The sequence below is a fragment of the Cordyceps javanica genome, chromosome 7, assembly GCF_051103115.1.
Source record: "Cordyceps javanica chromosome 7, complete sequence".
Lineage (NCBI taxonomy): Eukaryota > Fungi > Ascomycota > Sordariomycetes > Hypocreales > Cordycipitaceae > Cordyceps > Cordyceps javanica.
The window spans coordinates 3,090,285-3,109,834 of NC_139301.1; the positions used below are offsets into that span (position 1 = coordinate 3,090,285).

Sequence of the window (19,550 nt, forward strand, 5' to 3'; positions counted from 1 at the left end):
GCGCTAACCGTAATCATCGCAAACGCGACTGCGCAACAGATTACCGAATTTGTCGACCTGACGGGAGCTATTGCGGATAGCAATTCAAAACGGACAGGTAGAACCGTACCTATGTATTGTGCAATATTCATCTTTTCATTTATTACTGACCTACACGTGCCACACACTGCTCGCGCAGATGGCAACAACTCGAGGCAATGCTCAAGTAGAGACCGTTCCCAAGTCAAAATGGGTAAATGGGGCTTGAACTTTTGCTGTAGAGTATTTGATGCCCATATCCCATGCTAGCAGTCATGGGATAAATTTTAAGGATTTCTTTCCATTTATTGTCGTCTCTTTACTGGTCACGGGGGCGCAGTGTTGATGATGGACCCACACCTTGATCCCGCACCGGACTTATCTGATTGATAACCTAAATTAATTTCGCTCACTCACCGACGGCCCCGTTTTCTTTGTCGTCAACGTTCTTCATTCCTCTCATCAAACCCCATCCATCCCGGAGACTCTCGCTGAAGCACGCGGCCCTGATCTGAGAAATGGCAAGATGAGAGGCTCCCCGGCTCTCGCATTCCTCAGCCTTGCGCTGGCGACGGGACGGTGCGTCGCCGCCGCCGCCGCCGCCGCCGCCGCACTCGCCGGCACCAACACGTCAGCGTGGGCCGCGGACGGCCCGCTGTGCCTCAAGTCCTGCAAGAACAGCCTGTGGCGGATCCCCTTTGGCGACGTGCCCGACGGCACGCCCATCGCGCACAAGTCGTGCACCAGCCGCCTCGAGCTGCGCTCGACGTTTCTCTGCCTGGGCCTCTACTGCCTGCCCGAGGCCCGCGACCGGGCCTACGGGGAGCTGCGTGAGACATGTCTCGCGCGCGAGGGCGTCAGCATTCCCGCCCTCGACATCGTCGCCGGCTATACCCGGGAACAAATAGACGAGATGGAGCGCGTGCACCAGGGCGACACCTTTGCGCCCGGCGACAAGGTTCATCAGCTGCTGATTCCGGCCGGCGCCCTCTTTGCGGCTTGGTATACCACTCTGGTGCGTCGGACCCGTCGGCCACGAGGGCGAGGCGGACGAGAGGCTGACTAGTGCACAGGACGCATACAAATATATCGAATATTATCATGTTAGTTATGGGCAAGTACCACCATCCCGCCGGTCGCCCGGCTTTCAGCAGCGCGGTGCTAATACCGCTACAGATTCGCCATCCTGTGGTTCTGGGTTGTCGTCATCACCTTTGGCGCCGGCTACCGACTGTTCAAGGCCATTACATACAAGCTCAGTCCGAAAATCCCCTACACGGGCGCTGCCGGGCTGTCCGGTTCAGCGACGCGATGGCTGCAGAGAAAGGTGCTTCTCCCCGCGACGTTTGGTCATCGCTGCGCGCAGAGCATCTGGTGGTGCACGATCCCGCCGCGCGTCCAATCCCTCACCTTGGCCGTCTTTGCCTTGGTCAACCTCGTATTTTGCGTTCACGGTTACCGCCTGACTACCGTGAATCTCTAGTGCGTATCGCATTCCGTCGTCGGGGTGGTTCAAGGGCGATTGCTAACCCCCCGATGCAGCTTCCCGACCATCGAGCATCAGATTCTCCGGTACGTGTCGGATCGCACCGGCATCATCTCGTGGGCCAACTTTCCCGCCATCTGGCTGTTCGGCATGCGGAACAACGTCGCCCTGTGGCTGACGGGCTGGGACTTTGGCACGTACAACAACTTTCACCGTTGGGTGGCGCGCATCGCGACCGTTCAGGCCGTTGTGCACTCGGTCGGCTATACCGTCCTGGTTCTAAGGAACGGCGGCTGGAAATATTTCGCGTCGTACTGGACACGATGGTGGTGGTGCGCCGGAGAGGTTGCCACCGTCGTCATGTGCTTGCTGCTCGCATGCTCCGTGTACTGGATGCGGCGGCAAAAGTACGAACTGTTCCTCATTCTGCACATTGCCATGTCCGTCGTCATCTTGGGCACCATGCTCGGCCACGTGTCCATCTTCAACGGCGTTTACGACGGGCCGTTTTGGACTGCCGTCTTCGTCTGGGTCTTGGACAGAGCGCTGCGCCTTGGCCGCGTGCTGGCGTTTAAGCCCAAGTCGTGGTCCACGCCGGCCTCTGTGGCCTATGATGCATCTTCCAACATCGTGCGCCTAGACATTCCGACGGAAGAGAAGATATACAAAGTACGTCCGGGCACATTCTACTACCTGTCTGTGCTCGATGTGACGCGAAGCTGGGAAAGCCACCCATTCACCGTCGCGACTGTCCGTCGCGGGGGTGCCTTGGTGGAGCGCGCACCGCTTCTCGGGACGGCCACCGAACCGCTAGATGTGGAAGAAACAGAAGGCAAGGTTCCATCGCGGACTGCATGCATGAATTTTCTGATACGGCCATACGACAGCTTCACGGAGCGCCTCAAAGAGTTGGCCGCCTCAAGGACGGGGCCGTCGACTGTCCGCGTGCTGGTGGACGGCCCCTACGGACATAGGATGCCGCTGGAACGATTCAGCCACGTCGTCTTCATAGTCGGCGGCAGCGGCATCGTTTTGCCCCTGTCCTATCTGGACCTGCTGACCAAGGACGCCGAGCACCAGCCGTCGGTGGACATTCACTGGGCTGTGCGCGAACCGGCATTTGCCAGAGACGTGCTGGCGCACGACATGGCCGAGGCGCTCGACAGCGAACAGGTGCTTGTCAACATTTACGGCCCGTCGCGCGGCTACGACGTCATGGCCGGCGTGCCCGGCCGAGCGACGGAGCACATTGAGGAGCATTTCGGCCGGCCGGACGTTGATGGCATCGTGGCGTCCAAGTTGGCAGAGCAGGAGATTGAAAGCCTCGCGGTGGTGGCCTGCGGCCCGGCGGGCATGGCCGACGATGCTCGAAGGGCTGTCGTAAACGCATTGGCGCATGCCCCATTTCGCATACAGTATTTTGAGGAGCATTTTACGTGGTAGCGGGAAACATGGATTTGACTTCTTTTAGAAATTGGCATGATTTTAAACGAGTATAGACTAGCTAGCATTTATCGACTGTATATACCAATACATACAAACATTCTTGGCACGCAGATGGACCCTTACTAGTCGGTGCAGCAATGCGAGGATGGTTTCAATGCAACTAGGCCACTGGCAGTTCCGGCAGCGGCTCGTCCTTGTAATCGATGTCCCTGTTGAGGCCGCTGCCGAGGACGAGGCCAAAGTCGACCAGGTTGGCGGCCCCCTGCTGCTGCTTTGCGCCGGCGCCGGCTGCCCCCGCGGGCGGGGCGGGCCACGTCTGGCGCATAAAGGCGGCCATCATGTCGAGGCCGTTGTGGAGGGCGCCGCTGGTCCAGAGCTTGCCGTCGCGGACGAAGCGCTTCTCGACCCAGGCGGCGGCGTCGGGGGCGGCGGCGCGAAACCGCGGCAGCATGAAGCGCGGGCCCGTGACCGTCTTGCCGGCGACGAGGCCGGCCTCGACGGCGACCTGCACGCCGCCGCACACGGTCATGAAGGCGGCGCAGTCGGCGTAGGCCCGGCGCACAAACGCCCGCTCGGCGTCGGACAGGACGTAGTCAATGTGGTGCGCGCCGACGAGGACAATGTCCAGCGGCGGGCAGTCGGCAAACGAGTCCTACACACACGCATTGGTTGTTGGTCGGTTGGCGTTTGGCAAAAGGGAAGGGGGGGGGATAAGATGTGTTGAAAAAAAAAAGGACGGATTACTGGTGAAAAAACGACGTACAGTAGGAGTGACGTTGAGACCGCTGCTCAGCTGGCGGGTGTCGGCGGCGCCATTCTCAGAGACCCAGTGAAAGTCAATGGGAAGGCCCTGGTCCTTGAAGGGCTCCGGGATGAGAGTCGGCATGGCCTCGATGAACCTCTGGCTCACGCCGTGGAGAAGGTCGACGGGGACGACGTCGAGCGCCTCGGTGATGCTGTTGCATGTATAAGTTGGTCTGGGCGGGTGGAGCGGGAGGGGGTGGGGGGGGGGGGGGGGGGGAACGGGCCTGTTCATGAGGATGACGCCGACGTGGATGGTGCGGTTAGGATTTGTGAGGCTAAATTCAGACATTTTTTAAAAAGAAAGTAAAGATGAATTCTTGGTGCTGCGGTAGTAATTTTATTTCCTTTTTATCTCTGTGTGTTGTTTGTGCGTGTGTAGGTGGCAGAATATGAATGATACTCGTGGTCGTCCTTCTTATACATGAAGCTGTGCGCCGAGATTCCGGGCCGCACCGGATCTAAGAGCGGCATCACTGCGACGCCATTGGCCCGCTGCGGTCGTCCGCTGCGCGTCCGGGACAGTGCGTCGCCGTATCGGGCAATAGGCAGGGTCAGCCGACCTTTCTACTCCGAACATTGGAGGACCGAAAAGAGAGAAAATAAAGAAATGGTATGTGCTACAGATGTAGGTTATTGCGTGTAAAGGTAGGCGACAGACACCGGAGCATCCACACGTTGTTGCCGTATTCGCGCTTCTCTCCTCCCACCAAAGACTTCTCCCGCCAAAGACTACTAGTTCATACGCAATGCCACGCTTTCGTTGTTTTTTTTTATCGGAGGACTACGGTAGGCAATTGCCACCTTCTCTTTTAGAGTTACTCTTTTTTAAGCTAATCGATTTGCTTTCATGGCTCAACAAGGTCGTGGCTTTTGTGATACCCCTAACTCCGTGTCGTCGCGCATATTACCGAACGGGGGCTTTGCTGGACGTTGATTGGCCGGCCGTGCGCAGCAGCAGACGGCTAGTCCTGATGAGGAAATGTCTTCGCCCTGCCAGAATTGCCTGTTTGGGAAATCTTCTTCGGACGGAGCAATGCCGAGAACTGCAGTGGACAACGGCGATGCGGACATGAAGGAGATAAAAAGAAAGTAGCTGTCAGTGAATGTCTACTATATAAGGGGTCCCATGTGCCTTGGTTGCTGAACGGGTATAATCATCAAAAGACCAACAACTCACATTGACTATTACAGTCGGCTCTTGACAAGGTTGGATTGGCATCTCACAACTCTACGATTAAAATCATAATCTGCACGACGACGTTACAATGGTTGAGTACGCAAACAATCAGGCCGCAGGCTTTGTAAACTACATCAGCAAGGTTGCCATTATCGGTGTAAGTCGAGTTTTCAAATTTGTTTGTCTGTGCCCTTTCGCTGACTCGAGGTAGGCTGGTGGCAACGTCGGCAAGTACATGACGGAAGCCCTCTTGCGAACCGGAAAGCACACCGTCACGGCCCTGACCCGCGTCGGGAGCAAAAGCGCCCTGCCCGCGGGCGTCATCAAGGCGGCCGTCGACTACGCCGACGAGGAAACCCTCGTCAGCGCACTCAAGGGCCAGCAGTTTCTCATCATCTCCATGGCGGTGTCCGGCGGCGCCGCCGCCGAGGCCGTCGTCATGTCCGCGGCAGGCAAGGCCGGCGTGCCCTGGGTGATGCCGACCTGCTACGGCACCGACATTGAGAACAAGAAGCTCATGGAGGAGAACCTGACGGGGCCGGGCGTGTTTGCCAACATTGCGGCGGCCGAGGGCAACGGCCTGTCGTGGACGACGATGAACTGCTCGTTCTGGTACGAGTTCTCGCTCGCGAGCCGCGACTGCTACGGCATCGACATTGCCAACAGGACGGCGACGCTGTTTGGCGACGGCGACGTGCCCATCTGCACGTCGACGTGGCTGCAGTGCGGGCGCGCGGCCGCGGCGTTCCTGAGCCTCAAGGTGCTGCCCGAGGACGAGCGCGACGCCGACGTCACCATGTCGCGGTGGCGCGACCGGCCGCTCTTCATCACGAGCTTCGCTGCCTCGCAGCGCGACATGCTCGACAGCGTGCACCGCGCGCTGGGCACGACCGACGCCGACTGGACCGTGGACCGGGTCGACGCGCAGGCGCGGTACGACGCCGGCCGGAAGCTGCTGGGCGGGCCCGAGGGCCACAGGGGCTTCTCGCACTGCCTGTACACGCGCACCTTTTTCAGGGACGGCGGCGGCGATTTCCGCGGCAAGGTCGTCAACGAGGCGCTGGGCCTGCCGCGCGAGGACCTGGAGGAGGCGACGAGGAGGGCGGTGACGATGGCGCTCAACGCGGGCGAGTTTGTGTATGCCAAGGGTGCGCACTAAAGGGATCGCAGGGTTTGCATTTGCTGGTTGCATATATATAATAGAGGAAGAGAAATGATGATCGTTGAGCAGGGGTAGCGCTGAGGGGACTCGCATGGCGTGAGCTGTTTGTTGAGAGATCTGTGTTGGGGATGATGACACGCCCGGTCAGTGCCAGCTTGTTCAAACGCTTGTTGTTAGTAGTTGCCACTATATAGTTGATAATTTCGTCGCTGTTCAGGTTTGAATCCATACACGCTGTGGCTTATGTCTCAGAGAGCTTTGTCGGCCTCGTGCTCATGCCGTACTTGCTGGCCTCCCTGGAGAGCGCCAAGTAGTGATGGACTTCGATCGCGGAAAGCCATGGCATGGGTGGCGGAGGGAGCCTTTGGGATTACCATTCGCGCGTCTCTGTGTGTGCTTCCCGTACTGCTGGGCTGGGGTGTAGGGAGGGAAACGGACAATTCAGCATGTCAAATTCCAATTGGCGTTGTGAGTGCCATCTGTGTTGCGATGCGGGCCACGTTCTGGCGCAAACGCGGCGCAATCGACGGCGCAGGAACGAACATCATGATGACCGAATTGCTTGTAGTACACGATTGACACAAATTGGTTGCATCCTGTCGTGGGTTTCTTTCTCGATATTTTCTTCTTTGCTAGTCTTGGAAATTATTATAATGATTCAAGTCCATGCGGCAACGGAAACTGGTTCACGTTTCCTCTTGACGGGCTGCCAACGACAAGGCGTGCCTTGCTCATTAGTAAGCCTTTCGTTATCAGCCAAGGGGCTAGTTGGCTAGCCCATCGACGGCTCAGCTCAACTCCTTCACCAGCATAGACAGAACCCGCAGCCTTTATTAGGCATACTCACAATGATAACGCGCAATCTTTTGTCCGGCCCTATTACGCTTTCCGAGGCCAAATTGAAGAGCAGCAATGTTCTGCACGCTCTGCGCTTCTCTCTGGAGAAGCGCGAATTTTACGCCCGCATCGAGCGCCAGCGTCACCTTCTCTCCCGCACCATTGCACATCATCTCAACATAGACGTTGCAAGGGTGACCGTTTCCGAGCAAGACGCCTGGATACACGGGTCGTTCAATCTCTGCGTGCCTGCGCTCGTCGATGAGGCCTCTCCGGTCCTGCTTCGTTTTCCTCTGCCCTATCGCGTAGAAGATGTGACGTGCCCAGGGAATGCTGACGAAAAAGTTCGGGCCGAGGCTGCCACCTACGCATGGATTCATGACAACTGCCCAGATGTGCCTATCCCGCAGCTATATGGGTTTGGACTGTCTACAAAGCAGCAGGCAAGTCTACGTTTTCTAATGTACATCTAGATCTGTATGAGCCCTCCCACGGCGTATGCGCTCGTCTTGGCTCTAACAATTGTTGTAGTTCACACACGCAAGTCGTCTTCCCTGGTATTTGCGTTGGTTCCAGCGTGTACGCCGCCTGTTTCTGGCTGCTGTCCACGTCGAGCAACCGTCGCAGCTCGTGCCGCACGACGCCCCCCACGGCACATCTCTAGACGTGGGCTATCTGCTCATTCAGATCATAGTCACTGGAAGAATTCTTTCAGACTCATGGAGCGAAAACTGTCACGATACCCGTCTCCAAGCAAACCTGCAGCGCGATATTGCGCGGGTAATGCTTTCCCTCGCCGCTGTTGGACCACTACCATGTGTAGGAACCTTTCGCATCGATGATTGCGGCTACCTGCGTCTGGATAACCGGCCCCTGAGTATCGAATCCACTAAAGCGGAAAATGAGGGCATCCCCATCCACATGCACAGAAGACAAACTTTTACTAGTGTGAGAGATTTTGTCCTATCTCACATAGACATCTTCAGCAGCCGACTACTTCATCAGCCGAACGGCACCAACAGCCGCGACGACGCGTGCTACCAAATGGCGAGCCTTGCAGGTGCTCGAGCTTTGTTCCCGCAGCTCTTTCGACACGAACTCGATCGTGGTCCGTTTGTCTTTGCCTTGACCGATCTGCACAGGAGTAACATCATCGTCGATGACGACTGGAATATCGTGTGCATAATCGACCTCGAGTTTGCCTGTGCATGGCCAGTTGAGTTTGTGCAGCCGCCTTACTGGCTTGGCGGCGAGGCTCTCGACGAGGTGACCATTCAGTCTTTTAAGAAATTACACGAGGGCTTCATTGAGCATATAGAGCGCAGAGAAGCGCTCTTACCCACTGCGACGGGCGGTCAGGAGCCACTCTCGGCAACAATGCGGCAAGGCTGGACGCTCGGGACGTTCTGGGTCACTCTGGCTGTTATGGATCCTATCGCCTTTACTGAAGTCTTCTACGACCGTATATTGCGTGACTTTATGGGTGTTTCGGAGGAAGAACTGAACAAGGTCGACCACACGTTTTTCGCTCGCTTTTGGCACAGCAATATTGATGAAGTCATCGACAGCAAGTTGCGAGACTTTGACGCGTACAACAAGCAGCTTGATTTGCTCTTCGCTGAAAGTACAGACTAGAAACACACTGCTGCTACCCGCGATCTCGCGCGACAGCCATTTGTCTCAGTCCAGCAAGGACTCACTTCTTGTCACTCTGGATTGGTGGCCGCGGCTGATTTTTATTTTCTCCCGTCTTTAGCAGCCTTGCCCGTCGAAGAAAGCTGGCGCGCCGCTGCTACCGACATCGGCTGGCCGTAGATGGATTTTGCCGTGGCGATTCCCATTTCGATCGATTCTGCCTTGTGGGACATGATGCCAATGGCGATGTCAATGTTGTGATTCGGTAAAAATCGTGTCTCTTGTAGTTCAGTGATTCAAGCTTTTGCACAGCCTAGACCTACTGTCTTCGGGAGACTTTCGCTCACCGTAGCCGACAGGGCAAAAGATTGGACGAAGACGACAGTCCAGGCTGCTGAGTTCTGAGAAGCGAGCCACGCAAGAGTGCTAGCCGCTGCGATGACTACGGCTGCTGCTTGGGCGTGCGACCCAGCAGACGGTTTGCAAGAGTACGCCTTTTTGCGGAGTGGGCGCCAAGGGTCGCAATTGATCTGCTACATGGAGCCCAAATATCTTTACTACCTACTGATCTGTTGAGCATGCGCCAGCAACCTTGCACTGTACCTCTGTTGCGAATCGAACTGGTCACGACGGAGCCACATTCGGTCAATGCAGCAAAACGGCAGCCAATTGAAAAACAATCCATAGACGTTGGCCGCTTGAAAACTGCCTCAGGGCTGTGCTGCCTTTTTAATCCGTCATGCGGTCGGTTTTGCTTGTTTCCTCAATCTGCCATGGTGTTCTCGGATGTCAAGCTGCGTACACATGATATTGAGCGCCATTCTAGGCGCGCCCCCAAGATGCATACGACAGCCAGATCGAGCGGCGGCTGTGGACGCATGGGAAGCGATAGGCAAGGGCTCTGTGCAATCCGCATTACCGTCTGTTGCCTGGCTCATCGCGGGACGAGCCTTGACCTTGGTTTGATAGGAAGTAAAGGGCTTGATGCTACCGTGGTGTAGGGTAGCCAGGGACCTTAACTACCTTAGTGAGTGGGAGTTGTCGCGGTGAGAAGAGATAAAGTGGTGACATCACTTCCCAGGCACTCCCCACAACTACAGCGGACCGGCCACCGAAACCAGCAGCACAAAAGACCAAAGAAAAGGCGGCAATTCGGACAAGTGCAGTGGATTGACCTAGAGTTTTCCCTTGAAATGCCCCAGAATGCCCTACCAAGTAATATCAATGCCCTATAAAGGCCGTACAATAGGCCCGCCAGCCCCCGCCAACCCCTGCAAATCAGTACTAAGTAGAAAATCCATCGCCGATGCAAGTGCGCCTCAACGGCTGGTTCGGAGCTTTTGCCCCTCGGCCGTCCGTTTGCCAGCTGCCATTTGCCAGCTGCCAGCTGCCGGCTGCCCATGCCATCCGGACAGACAGTCGAGACCTTGCTCAAATTTCGGTGTGCCACACCAAAAAAGTGTCCATCCTCCTAGCAATTCTCGCGATGCACCTCATCTGAGCTTCCTGTCCTCCCTCTGCAACCTGCTTGTCGCTAGCTGCATCCCGCCCGCCTCGCAGCCCGCCCGCGCCGATCGAAAAAGCGTCCCCTGCAGCTTTGCAGTCTGAGCTAGGCAGAGAGGTAGCTTCCCAGCACCCACCCACCCAGCCAAGTCGACCGCGGGGCAGCTTGGCCGCGCCTTTCTCCCCCCCTCCTCCATCATGAGCCCAGGCACCATGACGTCTCGCGAGGTCTTTCTGCTGCATCTCAACGACGATGGCTCGCCCGACGTCGCCGGCGAGTACGTCTACCTCGCGCCCCAGTCCAGGGACCCCGTCACCGTCCGCTTCGTCGTCGAGGGAGCCTCCTCCATCTGCCGTCATGGAAGCCTCTGGGTCAACATCCCCGGCAAGGATGAGCAGTTCCGCCGCGACAGGTTTCGCGAGTTTCCGTGAGTCCTCCGCCCCTGCGTCTACCACCAATTGGGCCCGTTCCTGACGCCTCGCAGCTTGAAACCCGACTTTAACCGCCCGATTGAAATCTCCATTCCCATCTACGAGGCCGGCGCATTCGCATTTTACACAACCTATGCTGAGCTTCCCGACCTGCGGCCCACCCTGGATACCGCCGCCGAGGAGTCACTCAAGCAGACTCCGACATATTATATCGATGTTGCGCCCCGCCTGACCCTCGACGGCCGCCCACTGCCACTCCCTGCCCTGTCCGTCTTTTCCATCATAAGCAAATTCATGGGCCGCTACCCCCAGGACTGGGAGGCCCATCTCAGCGGCATCAGCGGAAGGGGCTACAACATGGTTCACTTTACGCCGCTCCAGGTCCGTGGCGAATCCAATTCGCCTTATAGTCTCTACGACCAGCTTGGCTGGGACCCCGCTTGTTTCCCCAACGGTGAACAAGACGTAAAGCGCATGATCGACAGCTTGGAAAAGAAGCACTCGCTATTGAGTTTGACTGACATTGTCCTGAACCACACTGCCAGCAACACCCAATGGCTGCAGCAACACCCGGAGGCCGGCTACAACCTTGCTACTGCGCCTTGGCTTCAATCCGCCTACGAGCTCGATACCAAGCTCCTAGAACTCAGCGACAACCTCCAAGACCTCGGATTGCCGGTAGACCCAAAGTCCACCGACGACCTGTTGAAAATCATGGGAGTCATAAAGAACAACCTTCTTGCAGAGCTGCGTCTCTGGGAGTACTATGTCCTAGCCGTCGATTCCAATGCTGACGCGATTGTGCAGGCTTGGGTGGATGGAAAAACATTTGTGCCCCCCAAAGAGGCCGGCGAGTCCTTTTCTCTCCAAGGTCTCAAAGAAGAGAAAATTGCCGACCAGGCTGCCTTTATCAAAGCTTTTGGTCTTAAAGGTCTTGATCGCCTGGGCGAAAGGTTCAGGCGATCTGTTGACCCCGCGGTTGGTGCGACTGTCTTGTCCTTTGCACTTGGCAAGTATCAAGGAGATGAACACTCTGCAAGCAAGGCCGCCGCCAAAACAAAGACGACCAAAATTCTGGATGCTCTTAACGTTCCATTTTATAACGAGTACGACGTCGATATAAAGGAAGCATTGGAACAGTTGTTTAACAGGATAAAATATGTCCGTTTGGATGACCATGGTCCCAAGCTTGGCCCAATTAACAAGGAAAACCCATTGATTGAAACGTACTTTACACGACTCCCCAAGATAGATGCCACGTCCAAACTGAAGCCCGAAGAAAAGGCTCTGGTCAATAATGGATGGGTGTGGGGCGGCAACGCCCTCGTTGACAATGCCGGACCCCAATCAAAGGCCTATCTCCGCCGTGAGGTCATCATTTGGGGCGACTGTGTAAAGCTGCGTTATGGTTCCAAGCCGGAAGATAGCCCATGGCTATGGGAACACATGACCAAGTATGCTCGTCTGCTCGCCAAGTACTTTGTCGGCTTGCGCATCGATAATTGCCACTCAACCCCCATCCATGTCGCCGAGCATATTCTCGACGAAGCCAGGCGAGTCCGACCAGACTTGTATGTAGTTGCAGAGCTATTTTCTGGTTCCGAAGAAATGGACTATCTATTTGTTAAGCGCCTTGGCCTTAGCTCGCTCATCCGCGAAGCTATGCAAGCTTGGAGCACTGCGGAATTAAGCCGGCTGGTGCATAGACATGGTGGCCGTCCCATTGGCAGCTTTGAGGTGGATGAAGTTTCCACCACAGATACAGCCAGCAGCAACGGCAACCGTTCGAGGGAAATCATCAAGCAAATCCGACCCACGCCAGTTCACGCTCTCTTTATGGACTGCACACACGACAATGAGACGCCAGCCCAGAAACGGGACGCCCGCGATACTCTTGCCAATGCCGCTCTCGTAAGCATGTGCTCGAGTGCTACCGGCAGTGTCATGGGCTACGACGAAATCTATCCCAAGCTGATTGACCTCGTCAACGAGACCCGACTCTACACATCAGAGTCTTCGCGATCCCCACCAGAGGGCACGACTGGCAGCAATGGTATTGGCGGTGTCAAGAAGCTTCTCAATCAGATCCACACTCTCATGGGTAAAGACGCGTACGATGAAACTCACATTCATCATGAAGACCAGTATATTACAGTACACAGAGTCCACCCGAAATCTCGAAAGGGGTACTTTCTCATTGCCCATACGGCTTTCCCTGGCTATGGCAACGGCCGAGGTTCCATTGCCCCCGTCGAGCTCAACGGAACCAAGGTGAATCACTTGGGAAGCTGGATGCTTGAAGTTGATGTTAGCAAGGAGACGACGGATGAGGTACTTGGCGACGATAAGTACCTTCAGGGTCTGCCCAGCAAGGTGGTTGGTATTACTGGCGTCGATGTCGAGCAGAAGGGTGATGATTCCATCATCACAGTCCGAGAAAAATTTCCTCCTGGAAGTATCGCCCTGTTCGAAACATGGATCCCAGCAGCCGAACACGCAGCAGGCCTTGATACGTACGTCACGTCTGGTAGTAAAGAGGCTTGGAACGACCTCAACCTCATTGATCTCAACTTTTTGCTGTACCGCTGCGAGGCAGAGGAGAGAGACGCTAGCGGTGGTGCAGATGGTGTATATGATATCCCCGGCCATGGCAAACTCGTCTACGCCGGTCTACAAGGCTGGTGGAGTATCTTGAAAGGCATCATTCACAATAACGAACTGGCACACCCTCTTTGCCAAAATCTTCGAAGTGGCACCTGGGCTTTGGATTTCCTTCAGGGAAGAATTGAACGGCAAAGCAAGATGGATGGCCAGGAGAGACTTGCCGGGCCAGCGCAATGGATCAAAGATCGATTTGACGCAATCAAGGCCATCCCCAGCTTTCTACTCCCTCGCTATTTTGCCCTTGTCATGAGGACTGCATACCAAGCCAGCTGGAACAAGTCGCTCGAACTCATGTCACCCAGCATCGAACAGAGTCAATGGTTCCTTCAAAGCTTGGCCATGGTAAGCGTTCAACAAACTGGCCTAGTCAAGTCTGCCTCGCTCTGGCCAGAAAAGAAGGTGCCATCAATTGCGGCTGGCCTACCACATTTTGCAGTAGAATGGGCGAGATGCTGGGGGCGTGATGTGTTTATTTCGATTCGAGGCCTTTATCTCGGAACCCAACGTTTTGACGAAGCCAAAGAGCACATCCTTGCCTTTGCCAGTGTTTTGAAGCATGGCATGATTCCCAATCTGCTGAGCAGTGGGGATGCACCGCGATACAACTCGAGAGATTCGATCTGGTTCTTCTTGCAAACCATTCAAGATTTCGTGAACCTGGCGCCGGAAAGCCTGAACTTGCTCAAAGTCAAGGTGCCGCGACGCTTCCTCCCCTATGATGACACTTGGTTCCCGACCAACGATCCTCGAGCGTATTCCAAGGAGAGCACAATCGAGGAGGTTATTCAAGAGGCACTTCAGAGGCATGCCACGGGTATGAAGTACCGTGAAGCCAATGCCGGACCGCAGATTGACTCGCAAATGAAAGACGAGGGATTCAACCAGAGCATCTATGTAGACTGGGCAACTGGCATCATTTTTGGCGGTAACCAGTCCAACTGCGGCACATGGATGGACAAGATGGGGGAAAGCGAGCGTGCTGGCTCCAAGGGTGTTCCCGGGACGCCCCGTGATGGCGCCGCCATTGAGATCACCGGGTTGCTGTACAGCACCGTAAAATGGCTGGCTGGTTTACACAAGGACGGCAGGTTCTCTCATGAGGGCGTGAAAACAGCAGACGCTGGCGTTGTATCTTATGCCAAGTGGGCGGAGCTGCTCAAGGGAAACTTTGAGCGCTGCTACTATGTCCCCCTTTCTGCGGGCGACGACAACAAGTATGACGTGAACCCCAAGGTTGTCAACCGCCGGGGCATGTACAAGGATCTGTACAAGTCTGGCAAGGAATACGAAGACTACCAGCTTCGCGCCAACTTTCCCATTGCCATGACGGTTGCACCGGATTTGTTTGATAAGGCGCACGCCATGGAGGCGCTGTGCCTGGCGGACCGGGTGCTGCGCGGACCGACGGGCATGGCGACGCTTGACCCGAGCGACCTCAACTACAGACCGTACTACCGAAACAGCGAAGACAGCGACGACTTTGCGACGAGCAAGGGCCGCAACTACCACCAGGGGCCCGAGTGGCTGTGGCCGACGGGCTTTTTCCTCCGCGCGTTGCTCAAGTTTGACCTAGCGCGGCGGACGACGGCTGAGGGCCGGATCGAGGCGTTTCAGCAAGTGACGCGACGGCTGGCTGAGTGTAAAAAGATGATTCGGGAGTCGCCATGGGCGGGCCTGACGGAGCTGACGCAGAAGAATGGAGAGCATTGCGCAGATTCGGTAAGACTTTGCTTGTTTTTGCTTACATGTATGGGTGCTAACCATTTTGCTTTCGTAACAGAGTCCCACGCAAGCATGGTCTGCGGGCTGCTTGATTGATTTGTACATGGATGCGTTGGAGGAGGCCGGGCAGGAGCAATGAAGCGTTGGTTGGAGACGGACGACGAGGAGGGTGATGGAGTGATGGAGTGATGAAGAGAAGGCCTTCGGTGAATAAAGACGGTACACGGCAATGAAGAGAAAATATTACACGGAGGGCATTGATTTGTTGTCTTTTGTCATGGTTTAGAATGGAGAATTTCATTGGTATTTGGTTCATCCCAGAAGTCGGAAGCATGTCCTTGGTCCTCCCCTCCTCTTTGGTCCCAGACCCCAAACCAGCATCTTTTTGATTTCTTACCTATTAGATTTATAGTCTCATTCGAGCAACGCTCTGGTACATACGGCCATAGGCAGTAGAATATATCGCGTCCCGTCCGCTCCGCGTAAATCAAGCTATTGACCGGCAGATTAGTAGTTGGGTCGGTGACGACCAGCGAACACCGGCTGCTGTATGTTTTTTCTTTTGCTATTTTTCCCATCTTTTGTTTTCTCGGAAAAAAAAAAGAAAAAACGCAGAGCAGCAAGGCATGTGGAAGGGGCCCACATATACATATATATATGCATATGTATACTCCGTATATATATAATGTACTACACATGCCACACACCTACTGCTTACGTAGTTAGGTACTATATAAGGTACTAGCTAGTAGAGGGTAGAGGCTACTTATCTATAGTACTATAACTTAATAATAATATAATAATTATAAAAATAACTCTTTTATCCTAAGAAAAAGAATAGGCTATTATTAAGTACTTAGAATTTATTAATAATAATCCTAGATTTCCTATTACTAAGGTTACCTATTAATTTAATATAATATATTTAGTTATTTAATAATAACTTACTAGTATTAGGCTATATAAATATCTTTTATTATTAAATATAAAATTAAAGCCTATAGAAAAGGAATTAATTTTATAATTAATAAATTATCTTAATTTTCTAAATCTATTAATATTAAAATCTTTTATAATAAATATTATAAACTTAATTATTTATAAATAATCTTTTAATAAAAACCCTAACCCTAACTTTATTAGACTATAGTAAGTAAATAACTTCTTCTAGTACTACTATCTCTTAATTAAAAAGACTAAAATTTAAGATTTAAAGAGATAAAAAGTAAAGAATATATATAATATTAAAAAATACTTTAATTCTATATAAAAAACTATCTTTAATTATAATATAATACCTAATATAATTTAGAATATAGATAAGATAGGATTTTATATTAATATTATAAAAAATAGTATTATTATAACTATATAGAAAAAATATTCTTTATAAAGAAATATTCTTATTAATAGGGAATTAGTAATTTCTATTAAGTTAATCTTAGCTAGAGAAGATTTTATTAAAATACCTTTTTTTATATTATTAGGTAAGGTTTATTTAAGTTTATAATATTAAATTCCTAAGCTTCTAGAAGAAGTAGAAGTTATTATAACTAATAGTAGTTATTTAAATAATAAAGTTAACTTAGATTAACTTAAATTCTTTAAAAAATATACTATTAATAAAAACTTTTTAAGATAATAACTTCTTCTTCTTAATAGCTATAAGTTATATTATATATATAAATTTATAATATATACTTTATTAAAATATATTATCTACTTTAGCTTTTCTTCTTAGCTTATATATCTTCTTTAGTTATTTAATATAATTATTTTTTTACTTATAAAGTATTATTATTCTAAGGCTATTAATATATTAATTTATAATAATATAAGTAAGATAATAAAGTTAGAATTCTTAATTATTATTTAAAAGATATATCTTTAAACTATAAAATAAAAATTAATTAAATTAACTTTTAAAAAAAATAAAAATTTAGCTATATATATTTTCTATTATATTAAATTAAATTAAGAAATTATATTTATAATGAGAGTATAAAAAAATACTCTTAGAGGCTAGCTCTAAGGAAGGCTTACTATTATATATACTAATCTATTTATTATTATATTTACTTTATCTTTTTCTATAGACTTTACTATAAACCCTAGAAAATAGGTCTAAAGAATATAAATTTTCTTTATTATTTAAAATACCCTTAAATTTATAATCTATTAATATTAATTTCTACTATTTAAATTCTTTTATTAAAAAGTTAATTAGTAAAGTTAAAGAATAAAAATTTAGTAAGATATTTAATTAATTAAAGTAGATTAAGGTAAGTATTATAACTATAGCTATAAATAATAACTAGATAAATTAGTATCTTAAAGCTATTAAAATTATATAAAAAAGAACTTATAAGAATTATAGAATAAAGAATTATTATCTTTAATTAGGTAATATTCTTTTAGCCTCTAATATATATAATAATTAAGGAAAGGAAGGAGGTAGAGCTATAAAGAGCTAGGAATTAGGCTATTTATATAGAAAGAGCTACTAATTATATTACCTAGATTATAGAAAATAAGGAATAAAAAATAGTAGGTTATAAGGAAATATCTAAATACTTTATTTATAAAGTCCTTTATTTTTATCTATTCTATTAAATTAATAAATACTAGTTAAAGTTACTATATTAACTATAGGTAGCCTCTACCCTCTGCTGGCTGGCACCCTATATAGCACCTAACTGCGCAAGTAGTGGGTGTGTGGCACGTGTACTTGGGTTCCAACCCAAGTACTTACAGAGTACCTAAGGATTGCGTAGTTTACCTTTTCCAAAGAGCAAATGCTGATTATAAGCAGCATATCCCCGAGTCTGGGCAACGACACAAATTCAAGCGGGCGCACAATGAATCTATATAGAGCTTCCATTTTTTGATGCTGAGTTTTCTGTTGTTGGTAGTCCTCCTCCAACCCTCCTCTTCTGGCGTACTGTATATATATATATAGATACATATATACATATGTGTGTGTGTGCATGTGTAAACAGAGAATCCAAAACCATCAATACCGAGACCAAGAACCCTAAACGATGGAAAAAAAAAGACGGCGCCAAAAACTCCACGTCTTTTGTATAGTGACCCAAACGGCTGCAAAAGCTTGAAAAAAAAAACACGCAATTAAAAAGAATAGGGCGAGACTGTGACTTGAAATGTCGATCCATGTACAAAAGTTGACTGTTGGAGCGATGTGGAGCGATGTGGTGTAGCTGTTGTACTTGTTCATGTGTAGATGCGAAAAAGCAAACCGAAGCAAAAAAGAGAGAGAGAGAGAGAGGGCGAATAGGACGGGAATCAGACTGCATATTCTCTTGACATCGTCACACGGTAGTCGTCAACCTCATGTCCGCGAGGTGACGGTCCACTTCTTCTTTTGCTTGGGGGGCTTCTCGGTCGACTCGAATTTGGGATAGGCGGCCTCGGCACCCCCAGAGTAATTCATGGGCGCGCCGGAGTCCGAGGTGGGCATGGTAGTCGGGCCCCACGAGGGCCGGGAGGCGGAACCGGACTGCTTCTGGCCGAGTGAGGTCTGACGGTCCTTGCGGCGGAGGTAGCGGCGGCGCCAAATGCATGCGCCGATCCAGACGCCTGCGATGACGACAATCAAGACGACGAGCATAATGACCCATTGCCAGTGGTTGGAGATCCTGCGCCAAAGTCAGTACATGGTTGATCAAAAGGCCAAAAGGGTAGCGAGGGTGTCGAGGCGAATCGTGTGGGGGGTCGGGATGGCTCACCAGTCGCCGCTCTTATTGCCACTGCTGCCAGAGCCTGTGCTTCCTGAAGTCGCGCCTTTGGTGGTGGTGGCAGTCTTGGTGGTGCCGCCGGTGGCGGTAACGTGGCAGAGGCTGCCAAACCACTTGGCAACCGAAGACTGGCCACCCTGCTCGGCGGAGCAGACGTCGTTGCAGACGGCATCGGTAGCGGTGGAGAGGGCAATGACGTTTTGGTTGATGCAGAAGCAGGCCTCGTAGTTGGAGACGGGGCCCGAGGGGATGATGGGAGGGACGCAGTTGGCGTTGGCGTCGTAGAGGGCCTTGCACGAGACGGCGCAGGCAGGCAGCTTACTGCGGTCGTTGAAGGGAACGATGGTGGTGAGTGGCGTTTGCTGGGGATTGGCGGCTGCAGAAATTGGTTAGTAAAAAGTCTGCGAGGCTGAGAGAACAAGGGAATAGCAGCGAAAGGCATACCCATTGTGAATGATTGATGAGAGGTGAATGTGCGGTGGTGAAGTCGTGTACGCGCGGCGGTTTAACAAGCGGGAAAAAGAGCAGGTAGGTTAGGTGCCTATCCGGTCGTGCTGATTGGTGACCTGGCAAGATGGGCAACGGGAAAATGAACAGAGCAGCAGTCGAGGAACAAGGTCGGAGCACGAAGATATCGCTACAGTCGACGATTCTGAGATGGCCGAAAGGAAGAGGAGTAAGTTTGGGGTCAGGTAGTAGATGATTTCGTGGGATCAGTCCAAGCGAGCGTGTCGTATGTTGTTGTCGGCAGTGTCTCAGATGGGGGGGCCACTTTGGTGGTGGCGGCGGCGGCTAGCAGGAGAAGAAAAACCCAGGGGACAAAAATACGGTTTTGAAACGCTAGCGACGGGTAGGTACGATGCAGGATGGTTCGTTTCGACGGTGACAAATTTTTGCCGTCTTTTTCCT

General features: G+C 51.4%; 6 protein-coding genes across 6 annotated transcripts; 4 read left to right on the top strand and 2 right to left on the bottom strand.

Annotated features, from left to right (window-relative positions):
• Positions 1-544: 544 nt before the first annotated feature.
• On the top strand, positions 545-2,947 carry V2A60_010415 (ferric reductase like transmembrane component-domain-containing protein; the record flags this gene model as incomplete). The annotated part of the gene is made up of 4 exons (XM_083261671.1): positions 545-1,020; positions 1,092-1,121; positions 1,195-1,500; positions 1,561-2,947. 4 exons carry the CDS (start codon positions 545-547, stop codon positions 2,945-2,947), a joined length of 2,199 nt encoding a protein of 732 aa, XP_083117797.1.
• Positions 2,948-3,110: 163 nt separating this feature from the next.
• Positions 3,111-4,043, bottom strand: V2A60_010416 (uncharacterized protein; the record flags this gene model as incomplete). The annotated part of the gene is made up of 3 exons (XM_083261672.1): positions 3,111-3,602; positions 3,714-3,906; positions 3,979-4,043. The coding sequence occupies 3 exons, from the start codon at positions 4,041-4,043 to the stop codon at positions 3,111-3,113; spliced, it is 750 nt and encodes a 249-aa protein (XP_083117798.1).
• A 976-nt stretch (positions 4,044-5,019) lies between these two features.
• On the top strand, positions 5,020-6,090 carry V2A60_010417 (uncharacterized protein; the record flags this gene model as incomplete). The annotated part of the gene is made up of 2 exons (XM_083261673.1): positions 5,020-5,088; positions 5,143-6,090. The coding sequence occupies 2 exons, from the start codon at positions 5,020-5,022 to the stop codon at positions 6,088-6,090; spliced, it is 1,017 nt and encodes a 338-aa protein (XP_083117799.1).
• An 851-nt stretch (positions 6,091-6,941) lies between these two features.
• Positions 6,942-8,565, top strand: V2A60_010418 (uncharacterized protein; the record flags this gene model as incomplete). The annotated part of the gene is made up of 2 exons (XM_083261674.1): positions 6,942-7,373; positions 7,462-8,565. The coding sequence occupies 2 exons, from the start codon at positions 6,942-6,944 to the stop codon at positions 8,563-8,565; spliced, it is 1,536 nt and encodes a 511-aa protein (XP_083117800.1).
• A 1,701-nt stretch (positions 8,566-10,266) lies between these two features.
• V2A60_010419 (bifunctional 4-alpha-glucanotransferase/amylo-alpha-1,6-glucosidase) lies at positions 10,267-15,025 on the top strand (the record flags this gene model as incomplete). Its single annotated transcript, XM_083261675.1, has 3 exons — positions 10,267-10,496; positions 10,554-14,883; positions 14,945-15,025. 3 exons carry the CDS (start codon positions 10,267-10,269, stop codon positions 15,023-15,025), a joined length of 4,641 nt encoding a protein of 1,546 aa, XP_083117801.1.
• Positions 15,026-18,235: 3,210 nt separating this feature from the next.
• Positions 18,236-19,089, bottom strand: V2A60_010420 (uncharacterized protein; the record flags this gene model as incomplete). Its single annotated transcript, XM_083261676.1, has 3 exons — positions 18,236-18,542; positions 18,633-19,017; positions 19,086-19,089. The coding sequence occupies 3 exons, from the start codon at positions 19,087-19,089 to the stop codon at positions 18,236-18,238; spliced, it is 696 nt and encodes a 231-aa protein (XP_083117802.1).
• Between the last annotated feature and the right edge of the window lie 461 nt (positions 19,090-19,550).